This window comes from Balaenoptera musculus, chromosome 1 (assembly GCF_009873245.2).
Source record: "Balaenoptera musculus isolate JJ_BM4_2016_0621 chromosome 1, mBalMus1.pri.v3, whole genome shotgun sequence".
Taxonomy (NCBI): domain Eukaryota; kingdom Metazoa; phylum Chordata; class Mammalia; order Artiodactyla; family Balaenopteridae; genus Balaenoptera; species Balaenoptera musculus.
The window spans coordinates 145,916,770-145,930,561 of NC_045785.1; the positions used below are offsets into that span (position 1 = coordinate 145,916,770).

General features: G+C 36.7%; 1 protein-coding gene across 6 annotated transcripts in view; it reads right to left on the reverse strand.

The window, feature by feature from the left end:
* The window catches only part of RCOR3 (REST corepressor 3), a 50,252-nt gene that overhangs the window by 13,703 nt on the left and 22,757 nt on the right, over nucleotides 1-13,792 (reverse strand). For all 6 annotated transcript variants that reach the window (XM_036844261.1, XM_036844252.1, XM_036844243.1 and 3 more), the window contains 2 exons: nucleotides 11,415-11,633; nucleotides 6,159-6,236 (listed from right to left, as the gene is read on the reverse strand). In XM_036844261.1, the coding sequence (XP_036700156.1) occupies nucleotides 6,159-6,236; nucleotides 11,415-11,633 (297 nt within the window). The remainder of the gene's footprint in view (nucleotides 1-6,158; nucleotides 6,237-11,414; nucleotides 11,634-13,792) is intronic.

The window sequence follows — 13,792 nt, forward strand, 5'->3', positions numbered from 1 at the left end:
TAAAGTCATTCTCGTGTACTTTCATAGACTTCATGAAGTTTCACAACTTTTGCAAGGCTTACAATTTCATTTTGTATTTGCATTATATTAGCAAGAGAGTAACAGAGAAGGATGTTGCTGTGATGGGTGGGAAGGATAACAGCTAGAGTTAATTAGGGAGAATTGGTGAGTAGAGCCTCATTTTATAGGTGCTCAATTCATTAGTGAATATTTTCTTAATTGGCAACTTTTGCTTCTCCATGTATCCCTTAGATTAATGAACATTTGGATACTGAGGATCTCTTGTAATACTACATTGCAAGTTGTTCTTAGGATTAAAGTTAGGATATATGTAGAACATCTAGCACAGTGCCTTAGCAGCAGAAATTGATCAATCGATGTTTGTTAAACCTGAAAGGCATAAACTGGAGGAAAAGGTGTCATTAGTGAAAAGGGAACAAAAGGTGAAAGAGAAATAACAAGCACTATGAAGACTTATTTTCAGTTTACAAGCATATCAGGAGATGGGATGAAGATGAATAACTATTATTAAAATTAAAAAGTACAGAGTATACTGGGGATTCAAAGATGAGAGGGAAAAGTCAAAATGATTAGAATAGGGAAAAAGGGAAGTTGAAGGGACTGGAGTCTGAGATGGGTTTAAGAATAGGAGAAGTTTCTGAAAGGCAAAAATGAGGAGAAGGCATACCATGACAGGGAACAAGAGGATTTTTGCCAGGAAGAAGTGATAAATAAGCCTGGAAGGTTGGTGATACTTAACTAAACCAAAATACGGTAAGGACCACTTTTGGAAGTGCCATAAAAACCAAGGTTGATGAGTTCATACTAGATTTAATAAGCAACTGTGCTGGGCAGGGGGGTGGGGGGGTTAAGGAGCAAGGGGAGAAGGGTAGGATTTTGAGCAGAATAAGACTTTGAGCCTAGAAAGCTGGGAGAAGGGTGATGATGTTAAGGATTTAGGATTTGGGAGATGTGGGAAGGCAAGGCTAAGATGAGGAATTTAACTTGGGATACACTGAAAAAAGGTATTAGGCAGGAGGCTAAAACAGAGTCATCGATTCAAACTTTTTTTTTAAGTGTCTGGAAAATGTTTATGAGGGAAAACAATGGAGTCATCTTACTAAAACCAGCCTGTGAATTGTTTTAAGTTTTTTTTTTTTTTTCCTCCTAAAATTACTCTTGAAATGTTCTTACAAAGGTAGCCACGGAGATAGGCACAGTCTCTCAAAAAGTCCACATAGCCAATTATTCCTCCAGCATTGGAATGGGCCACTAGTTTCTCAGTTAAATCCCAGATGAAGCCTGTGGCTCAAATTTAGGATAGTACTGAATGAAAAATATAAATACTTATTTAAATACTAGAATATCGTTCAGTTCAAGGAAATGTTCAGGAGGCATATGGAAGCTAAACTGACTGAAGGAATGGTGGATTCACAGTTTCCAGCTCATAACTGCTCACTCTGGGGCATATACTCAATAAATGGAGTTTAGGCAGAATTGCCAGTACTAGTGCATTTGCTATTACTAAACGTATTCTCTCTTTTTTATCTGGCTGATAGTTATGGTTGAATTTATGTCATTTAAAGGTACATATGATATGACTTTAATATAGCAAAGTGATGAGACTGTATATTTCCAAACAGAAGAGAAATGCATTCTGAGGATACAAATTTGGAGAATGTCTTTATTTATGTAGAGAAAGAAAAATTACAGCTGAGAAGGGAAAATAATAGTTATAAAAGAGAACATAACCTCTCAAAAGTTAGAGGAAGAAGGAGGTCATCACTATGTGAAGGGCTCAGAAAAAGGTAAGGGAAATGAGTTAGAGCTGTGGAATTTGGTCATTAGCACAAATATTAATCTTTAAGAAGACGCGTCAGTGGAAAAATGCAGAGAGGGAGTTGAAACTGTATGGAATTTAAAAGTCTATATGTTACAAAATGGAAACAGTGGAAGAAAGGGAACACTATAGGAGAAAGAGAATCAACATTTAAAAAATACATAAGATTCCTTTAAGTTACTGATTTTTATATTTTAGACCCAAGAAACTTTGGTAGAGATTTGTTTAACTTAAGGAAAGGACAACTAGACTATATCTAGGAATCTAAAACTGTGTGGTAGTTATGGTGAGCTGTGAGGTACCACTGAGAATATTCTTTTGCAGCAAACCCCAGTCTGAAATATTGTTGTTTTAAAAATAATAAAATATTAATATAAAACAATCCAGTATATAATACTAACGATAATAATGTAGAAGGCCCCAAAGAGCCTTCTAGAACAATCTATGACATCCTTAGTGAATTCAGCATCTTTACTACATCCTTCCCCTGCTAAACTGTCTTCACATCTTTCCCATTTTTGTCAGTAGTAGATTCATACTACCTCTGACTTGGAAGAGTTAGAAAAGGTCACCGCTACTCAATGTTGAAAATTCCATCCAACATCCATAATGAAAGGATGTCACACACCTATCCATGAAAATACCCACAGACTGGGAAACTTCTAGCTTCAAAAGGCACTCCTTTTTCAGTTTCTTCCTTCCTAGATTCATTAATCTCCTTGCTCCCCACTTACCTCCTCCCACAACAAATCAAAGCATAACCAAACATAACACCGCTCCCCACAACACTCTCACATACTTTCCAGGAGATACAGTATCCTCTACTTTGCAATGTTCTCTAGATTTATCACTTGCTGTCCATTCCTACAACTAATACCTGACACTACCCAGTACCCATTTACCATTTACTTTATCACTCACATGCTTGGTATTTTAGCAGCTCTAAAGTTTCTAATGTATCTTGTAAAACACTGCCAGGATACCTTTCCCAAAATAAAAAGTTTGCATTACATCCTTCCTAAATTGAAGAAGCTATAGGGCCTTTCCATTTGACTTAATTTAAAAGGAAAACTTCTCTTCCTAGCTTTCACAAAGACTTTTTGTTTTCACAGTGGTCTTGCCCACTGACCTCTACCACAAAGAAGTCCCTGTTAAACTCAACCTTATTAACATCTCTCATACACCCTGTGCATTCATCCTCTGCAACCAAGTTTGCCTTCCCAAGTAGACAATATGCTTCTTGAGAAAACATTGTTTTATACTTCCACTGAATTCTCAATAGTAATTAGCACAATAATGAGCACATAATAAGTGCTCAGGGAATATCCAGTGCTTTTATTTTTCCCCACTGTATTTATATTTTGAATGCACTGCTCAACACCAAACCATTGTTCACGTTATTCCCTTCACCTGCCCTTTTTGTACGTGCAAAACTCCTACTCATCCTTCAAACTTCAGCTGAAACTTCCCCCTCTAGGAAGTTCTCTCTGATTACCCTAGCTGGAATGAATAATAGCCACTTGTTTTCCTAAGATCTTTACCTATAAATCTATAACTTTAATCAGTTTGTCTTATAATATCTAGACTATAAATTCTTCTTCTAAAAAGTAGGTGGAAAAAGTCTATCCTTCCTCCTTTTTAGGTGTCGCCTCTTCCCCCCACACACAGTGCCTAATGCAGTGCCTTACATGAAACAGGTGATCATAAATACTTAGGGAAGTGAATGGACTTTCTTCACCAATATTTTCCCTAAATGAGTGAAAATAACAAATACAACCAAATGAATAAGTAAAGCATCTTAGTAACTGTTTATTTCCAGTTGAGTTACATAATTTAGTAGCCTATGGTTTAAAAGGTTAGTAAAATTCTTTTATTAGGTATTAGGGAGAAATTTTTTAGGTTAGGTACCAGCTAACCTAAAGGTAAGGGGACAGATTACATGAGTTTTCAAGGTCTTTACTATGACTGTTAATCTATGTTTTGAAATATATCTATTCAGGTTGCTCTCCCCTGTAAAGCAATAGGAACAATATGATAAATATAAATATATCCTAGGCATTTTCTAGATGATAAAACATGTATACATTTTTCAAGTCATGTGAGTTCAAAATCAACCTCAAAGTAATATACAAACTTCAGTGTATGGATTGTAGTGTGTTAAGATTTTGATTGCTTCATTTTGATCATTATTTTTACAATAAACCAAGAGATGTAATAAATGATAACTTCTAAACCAGTAACTGCATTTATTTATTTTTTAAATATTTTTTAAGATTTTTTTTTTTATGTGGACCATTTTTAAAGTCTTTATTGAATTTGTTACAATATTGCTTCTGTTTTATGTTTTTTGGCCACGAGGCATGTGGGATCTTAGCTCCCCGACCAGGGATCGAACTTGCACTCCCTGCATTGGAAGGTGAAGTCTTAACCACTGGACCACCAGGGAAGTCCCCCAATAACTGCATTTAAATGTGAGAATCTAATATACACTTTTACAATTATATGAAAACTTCCAAAAGTAAGAGGCAGCATGGCATTAATCTAGGACAGCATGGCATTAAACTGGACTCTAAGGATCTGAAATATAGCCAGAGTTTCACTATTTACTAGATGTGTGATCTTGATCACGTCAGTTAATCTCTCTGAGGCCCAACTTCCTCATGTAAAATAACAGCATTTACTTCATCTACTTCTTTGGACTTACGTGATCATCAAAAGAAGCAGCATATAGGAAAGTTATAAATGCTATTGTACTTTCACATCTTGCTTTATATAATGTTAATGAATGAGACTATTCTGCAATTTTCTGGAAAATTTGAGATTAGAATTTTATTTCCTTGAAAATTTGGTAGACTTTTTCTGTAAAGTTGTCTTGGCCTGCTGTTTTCTTCTGAGAAAAAATGTTAATTGTTCCTTCAATTATTTAATGGTTATAAATTATTCAGTTTTCTTTCTTTTTAAGACACTTTTGGTAAGCCATATTTTCCTAGGAATTTCTAAGGTTTGTTTAAGTTTTCAAACTTATTGGCATAAAGTTCTTCAAGATATTCCCATAATGTTTTCAACATCTGCTATACTTTTTAATTTAATTTTTAAATTATAAACTCATAGGCATTTTAAGTTTTTTGCTTTTATGCATTTTATAATGCATAATTAAATATTAAATTAATTCCAATACAAAATTTAATTTTTTGTCGCAATAATATAACATAAAATAGAGCAGTATTCTTTGTATTACACTATCTTTATTTAAATATCACTAGAATATTTGTCAGTTTACCTGGGGGTTTGGAATGAGATATTAATCTACGTATATTTCATTCTTTTCCATTGCCTGACCTTCTTGAAAGAGACTATTCAAAACAAACAAAAACAACTTCCTTCATAATGATTCTTCCTTTCTGAAAGATTCTAATGAGTAAGATGGCATATGAAGTACTACTCTTCTGCCTCCCCCCATCCCCTCATACATATTTCCTTTGTAGATATTTCAGTCAACCTGTGATTTGGGGGAAAAAAACATCCCATTAAGACCAAGTAGGATTATTTGATTATTACATACATAGAAAAGCAAGTCCAGGATATGAAGCATAACACAGGAGTCTTAAAAAAGAGAGAGAAAAGAGAAAAGACTTTATAATAGAAGCTTCTGTAAAAATATTTGATTGGATTTTATGAGCATTTAAGTACACCCTTAGTCATCACAAATATAAAAAACATATTAAATTTTAGCTGAAGTACAAGTAAGACTTGAGAAAATGGTCAATCTATATCTTGTTTTTAGATTTCATATTTTCCGGGATATGAGTACAAGAATGAGTACAAGAATGTAAGTACAAGAATGTAAATCCACCTACTAAAATCCTAATTGGAAACCTGAGCCAAAATCCAAATACACAAAATTAAAGAAAAATTTTGTTAAAACGAGCTCCTTTTCTTGTGATCTTTTCTTCCTGTTACCAATTTACACAGGTAGGAAAGGGCTTTGAACAAACACTGCTCTAGACCTAAAAATGCCCTGGCTTGTTCATTAATGACCTTCTAGTTTCACATGCACTGGGCCTATTAGTATCACTATTTTCCCTAATTACTTTGCTTGATAGGAAGTGCTAAGGACAGGAACGAAATGATTTAATGTAAATCATTAGCCAAGTCTCAAGAGAGTAACTATCTAAATGACAAAATAGAGACATAATAAATTATCCATATTATAAAACCTTCAAAGTATTAACACGTAACCAAAATAGTAGTTGAACACTGGATAACTCAAAGAACAAGGTTTCACTGTACTTAGCACATGTACTCTTCAATAACATACCTCAGGAGGTTTGAATTCTTCAATTCCACCTTCCATTTTCTGTTTAAGTGCACTGTTTACTTGCTTAGCATTCTGAACCTTCAACAAAATAACCCAAAATATGAATCAGATCATCTACTTAGGTGAATTTTTGAGTATTCAATAAGTGAAAAGGATATATATCATCACCCTGTTAAATTGAAGTTCGTGAGGATAGGACACTTATCACACTTAGGGTGTGATACAACACTCATTCAAGTAATATACACATCAACTATATACATATCTAACAGACTCATAAATCATAGTGTTTGAATATCTGTAACAATGTCTCTTATAATCCAAGACAACTGGTATATATAGGGATTAAATTCCACCAATATTTCTCACTACCATAATAATGCTTTGACCAAATAACAATTATTCTAATAAGAATAATAATGATGACAGTGGATAATATTTATTAGGTGTTTATTATGTTAAGCATCATTGTCAGTGCATCATACGTAATAAATCACTTAATTCTCATAACTACTCTGTGAAGTAAGTACAATCAGTTCTGTTATAACCTGACATACTCATTCTCAAAAGCCACTGTACTATGCAAAACTGCACAATAAAAACCACAGGGCTTATGCGGAAAAGGAGCTTGGGACACAACACTTAAAAACTTCATCAGTGACATGTAAGATAGACACCTAATAAAAATGATAGCATAGTTTTTATACACTCTAAATAGTAAAGAAATTCACAAGTGTTACAATAACGATGATACTTTACCTTAAACGGTTGCTTACGTAAGTGGGTGTCAAAATAACTGCAATTTGTGAGTCATTGGGAAGTGGTAGAAGAAGGGTTATTTGAAAAAAGATAAAAAGTTTTAACACCAGATGTGGATGTGGATGGCACATAACACACAGTGAATTGAGGTAGCTGGTATACATCTGAAGTGTGTGGGCATGTACTCAGCAAGATGTAGTTCTTCCCTAACAAAAATCACATGTAAGCAAATGCAAAAGTCACATTATGTTCAAACTGTTCCCTAGTATATCAACTGTGTTGGAAAAAAATCATGTTTTCAAAACAAGCATTATAGCAGAACTGACTCTATTTCTATTGTAACAATTTAATGATGAGGAAGGTAAGGTACAGAGAAATTAAGAAACTCCCAAGGCTATAGAAATAGGAGGTAGAACCTGATTTTGAACCATGCCAAGTTTTAAACTACTATTCCACTAGCAATTTTGTTAATCTCTACCTAGAATATTAAGGGTTAGGATTTTTTGTTTGTTCATTTGTTTAGTTTTTTTCTATTCTTGTTTTTCCAGTATGGACAATCTGATATTTACAAAGTGATGTGCAAAATTTTTTTTCACCTAAGATCTTAAAAACAAAGCTAAAATGTATAAATCTAGGTTGGTTCAAATGCGGTTAATTGATCAGCCACGTTAGATAGATATACAGAGATAAAATGTGAAGTCTCAGTTTTTAGGGATTTCATAGATTAGTGGGGAGATAAATAAATATAAAAGTATGATAAGTGCTAAAACACCTCACCTAATCTTGGAGAGAGAAAGAAGAGAGTGTGTTTGCATGTGTTAGCAGGTGTGGATCATGGGGAAGATTAGGGAAAGTTTTCCAGAGGAGATGACACCTAAATTGAGTTTTTTTTTTTTTTTTAAAACATCTTTATTGGAGTATAATTGCTTTACAATGGTGTGTTAGTTTCTGCTTTATAACAAAGTGAATCAGTTATACATATACATATGTTCCCATATCTCTTCCCTCTTGCATCTCCCTCCCTCCCACCCTCCCTATCCCAACCCTCTAGGTGGTCACAAAGCACCAAGCTGATCTCCCTGTGCTATGCGGCTGCTTCCCACTAGCTATCTATTTTACATTTGGTAGTGTATATATGTCTATGCCACTCTCTCACCCTGTCACATCTTACCCCTCCCCCTCCCCATATACTCAAGTCCATTCTCTGGTAGGTCTGTGTCTTTATTCCCGTCTTGCCACTAGGTTCTTCATGACCTTTATTTTCCCTTAGATTCCATATATATGTGTTAGCATACTGTATTTGGTTTTAATGGATTAATAACAATGAAGCAGGTAGACAAGATTGTGGGGAAGGAATGTCTTCCAGGCAGAATAGCATTAGAAAGACACGACAGCCCTAAAGCAGTGGCAAGCAGTTAGGCTGGGGCCAGACCAAAGAATTTGAATCTTGCCTAAAGATTGAAGGAAACCTTAAGCAAGGGAGCAACATAACCATATTTCACTTTTATAATGATAATTCCAGTAGTAATCTGGAGAATAGAATGGGGTGAAGAAGATAGAAGTTAATGTAACAATCCGAATGAGAAACGTTGAGGACTTCGATTTAAACAGTAGAAATGAAGGGGTGGCGGTGGCTGTGGTGCACAGAGACGGGTTAAGGAATAACTTGGAAACAAAATTAAGATGTCTTTGTAAACAACTGATTGTGGAGAATTAGGGAGGAGGAGGAATCAAGGATAACTCTTTGGTCACTGGTTTGAGTAACTGAGTGTACGTGGTGCTATTCGACCAGACAGGGAATGCAAAAAGAGGAACAGATAACTAGTGGGCACGGAAGAATTCAGTCTGGACACTGCTTATGAGATGCGTCTGGGATATAAAAGTGGTAGAATTTGCAAATCCAAGAGTGCAAATCTTTACTATGTTACACATCAAATGAATATCCAAGAAAGGAACTTAAAGCTTTAAAAAAGTTCCTTTATAGAAATCAATAGGACTTCCCTCGTGGCGCAGTGGTTGAGAATCTGCCTGCCAATGCAGGGGACATGGGTTCGAGCCCTGGTCTGGGAAGATCCCACATGCTGCAGTGCAACTAAGCCCGTGCGCCACAATCACTGAGCCTGCGCTCTAGAGCCCGCGAGCCACAACTACTGAGCCCACATGCCGCATCTACTGAAGCCCGCGCGCCTAGAGCCCATGCTCCGCAACAAGAGAAGCCACCGCAGTGAGAAGCTCGCGCACCACAATGAAGAGTAGCCCCCGCTCGCGGCAACTAGAGAAAGTCTGCATGCAGCAACGAAGACCCAACACAGCCAAAAATAATAAATAAATTAAAAAAATAAATTAATAAAAAAAATCAATAAAAATAGTCTTAAGTGAGGTAGTAGTGAAGTAGTAGTGTTGAGGATTAAGTATAATTACAGGTGACTGAGTACATTTTATTCCTTCATTACTTAAGAAAATTCTGAGCACTTTAAAAATATCACAGGCAAAGTGTTTCAGAAGTTCTCTAAAGAGAAGGAGTGCTGTGGGTTGGAAGATGGGATTCTTGCACACAAGTATGTTTCGACTAAAGGCAAAGCATTCAATCAAATATATACTTTATATATACTTGAGAGTCCAGGGTCATATAAGTCAAAACAAAGGAATTCTAAGAAGGAAGAAGTGGTTGCCAAAAGAGGTAAGAACCAAGAAGAGGGCATTAGACCTGGCAACTTGTTCATAAACAATCTTAAGATAGCTTTTTCAGTGGCAGAACTGGGATGGGATGTAGGGCAGAAATTAGATTGGGAAGCCTCTGAGAATAAGTGGTAAGAAAGCAGAGTAAGCTAATGTGGTAGATATTTATTCAGGAAGTTTGCTGGAGAAGAAAAGAGAAATATAATAGCAGTTTTGGTGAGTAACCAGGGTCAAGGGATAGAGAAATCTGAATGTTTGGTATAGAGAAAAACTATCTTGGTCCATATTACCCTGTTGCAAGGTTCTTACATTATATGTGAAGTGGTATAATATTAACTCTAAGGATGCATATTGTAATATCTAAGCAAGGATGACACTGTAAGCTAAGGATGCATATTATAACCCCTAGAGCAACTACTGAAAAAAAAAAAAACGAAGAGATAGAGCTGAAAAACGTAAATATGACCATGTTATACTTCTTTTAAATCCTTCAGTGGTTCCCTAACGCATGATGAATTTTAAATTTCTTAACATGACCTTCCTATAAATTCCTGTCTCCCTCTGCTGTAACCTGCTAAAGGCAAGTGGAAATTAATGAAGAGCTTTAAGATGAGTCATCTGGATTATACCAGAATTTTAAAAGGATAACACTGATAACAATTCGTAACATAGAGCTGAAGAGAGATGGACAGCAAGGAGAATCAACAAGACAGGGATTGTCAGATAAGAGGTGATAAGGGCCTGAACAAGGGTAGTAGGGATGAGATTAAACATAAGGGGATTGATTTAAAGGAAATTTCAGAGATGAAACTCACATAACTTACCACTTATGTCTGTGTGTGTTGGGGGAGTGATAAAGGCAAGGGATGAGTCAAAGATGATTCAGATGTTTCAACAGACAAGGAACACAGAAAGAAATCTTTTGGGGGTGAGATGAGATGTCTAGCTCGTAGCTGGAAATGTAGCTATAGAGCTTGGGAGAAAAGCCACAGCTTGAGAAGTAGACTCAGAAGTCACTGGCAAATAGTGTAAGGCTGGTTAATTTAGAGCAAGAAAGTACAGACTTAGAAGAGTACCTAAAACAACAAGAGAAACAAACAAATAAATAAATAAAGGAAAACATGACTGAGAAAGACCGGAGACCTAATAACAACCATTAATTGAGTACATATTATGTGCAAGGCAGTAATGTTTTAAGCACTTACCATATACTATCTTGTTTAATTCCTCCCAAGCAAAATATTATTATCCTCATTTTGAGATGGTAAACTGAAGTTGAGAGAAGTTAAACAAGCTCCTCTATGGTTGCGCAGGAAGTAGACAGTGTAGCTAGGGTTAGAACTTAGGAGCACTGACTCTAAAACCTAACTTAACCACTACCTGATTATGATAATGATACTTTTAAATAATACTGCTGCTACGACTACTGGTGATAATGATGATAATGAAGAGGGCAGCCATTATTCACTGAGCATTCAAAACGTGCCAAACACTGCTGAGCAATCTACATGTATTATCTCAAATAATTCCCAATAACCTGTGAAAGAAGTATGATTATTATGCCCAATTTTACAAATAAAAAATTGAAGCTTATAGAGACTTTATTTCCCAACATCATAAAGCTAACAGGTAGCAATGCTGGGATTCAAATCTAGAAAGACAGAGGCGTCTTATAACTTGAAAACAAGGTAAATAAAAAAACAAAACTTATGTAAATAGGTGGCTGAGAAAATCTGCAAAAATACTTGAGTTTACTGAGATAAAAGTATATAAGCAAAATAGATAGAATCATCAAAAAATATGATTTTTATAAAATACCTGACGTTTTAAAGAGATCAACTCCATGTCCAGTTGCCTCAGGATGGTGTTGGCTGCATTGGGGCTACAGGAAACAGCTACCACATCTTCCTGGGTTAAATACATGCCCTTAGGTGGACGGCACTTAGAACGCTGAGAATGATGGCGGTGTTGTAAACTCTGATATTCTCTCCTCCCAAGTCCAATCTTGCTTGTTTGGACAGGTTGGTCAGTATTACCCTGGAAGAATAAAGACAGAATAATAGGTCATTTGGTTTTTACAAATGTATAAACTGAAAACAGTCTATTACTAGTAGAAGTATCTGTTACACTAAGTACACCTACAAAATGCTTCTAACCAATTATATTACATACGAGTCCAAATGCACACACACACAGCAACTCATCAATTAGGGGGAAATGCGCATATAACATAATGTATCTTTGATTAATCCACTCAATAAAATGTTTGGTTTCTATGCCCAGAGGACTATGAACAAATGAAAAAATAAGGTGGACTCTAAACTATTTCTGTTTGCTTCAAGATTTCAAGATGGGATATATTTTCCCTCAGCAATAAAGGGGGGAGGGGGAAGCTATAACTTATTAAGTGCAAAGTTTTAAAGAAAGTAAAAAAAGGGGCAAATTAGGAATCATGACAAGTGGCAAATTAGACAACTGGTAAAAAAGAGATAACATTTCATTCTCACTTTAGAGTTGTTGAAAGAGAACTATGCCTTGTAAAAATTAAAAAGGGCACAGGATTATTTTAATCCTAACAACATTTCTAAACTACAAGTCTATTTATCTGCGAATAAAATAAAGCTCAAATTTGCATTTTGGAAGAGGTTAGAAAAGTTCTAACAATGATCACCATGAACTCTTAAGGAGGATTTCATTATTACTTGCAATATTCTTAAACTGTGATGTAAAAATACAGTGTTATTCTGTGCTTCTGAGACAGGAATCCATTAGAAACTTGTGTCCATTAGGCTGAAGGCTATTTCACTGAAGAGACTTAATAATCCAATTCTTTAGAAAAGAAACTCCAAGAAAAGTCACAAAATAATTGTATAGTGAAGTATAATCCACTTTGTTGCTTAAAACTCAACTCAAAGCAACACATGGCAGATTTGATTTTCAGGGAGACTCCTCCCAGTATAGCACTTCTAAAATTGCTAGATCAAGTATTTTTTTTTTAAATAAATCTATTTATTTTTGCCTGCATTGGGTTTTCGTTGCTGCGTGCGGGCTTTCTGTAGTTACGGTGAGCAGGGGCTACTCTTTGTTGCGGCGCGTGGGCTTCTCATTGTGGTGGCTTCTCTTGTTACGGAGCACGGGCTCTAGGCACAAGGGCTTCAGTAGTTGTGGTGCATGGGCTCAGTACTTATGGCTCATGGGCTCTAGAGCGCAGGCTCAGCAGTTGTGGTGCATGGGCTTAGTTGCTCTGTGGCATGTGGGATCTTCCTGGACCAGGGCTCGAACCCGTGTCCCATGCATTGGCAGATGGATATTTAACCACTGTGCTACCAGGGAAGTCCCTAGATCAAATATATTTTTTAAATCTTTTAAATTCATTTCTGAGCTGGCAGAGAGGTAAGGAAATCCCTCAGAGACCAGAAATGATGAGAGGGCAGGAATCCAGAGGGATAAGCAAGGATGCAGGAGCTGACATTTGCCTAGGCTTCAATGGACAACAGGTGCCGGGCACAGAAGTTAAAGCCAGAACTCTGGAAGGGGACTCTATCATTGTGCAAAGTAGGAAAAGTGCTCCTGCCCTGCAGAGGGAGAGGATGATTAAAGAAAGTCATGCCTACTTCATCTTTGGCCGAAAGGAAAGGAAAGAAACCAAGAAGTCTTCCCTAAGAATCCCTAACCACAGGCCTATATTCAGGCAGGTTTGGGGCCTACATTTATAGGAACTGTCTGGCCTGAAAAACCCCAAATCGAAAATTTACTTTGAAGTGTCTCAGGTTGGTAGGGCCTTCAGACAGTTAGCAGAAGTAAAGGCAAACTATCCTCAGAAGAATGCACTGTAAAACCAGGTCTCAAAAATTTTCAACAAATATGTTCCAAGGAAAATGAGCTCACAACCACAAACTGCCAAACAAGCCTCATGAGTGAAACACAGCAGAAAGCAAACAATAGAATTATATCTGCAGGGCCTCCCTGGTGGCGCAGTGGTTGAGAATCTGCCTGCCAATGCAGGGGACACGGGTTCGAGCCCTGGTCTGGGAAGATCCCACATGCCGCGGAGCGACTAGGCCCATGAGCCACAATTGCTGAGCCTGTGCGTCTGGAGCCTGTGCTCCGCAACAAGAGAGGCCGCGATAATGAGAGGCCCGCGCACCGCGATGAAGAGTGGCCCCCACTTGCCGCAACTAGAGAAAGCCCTCGCA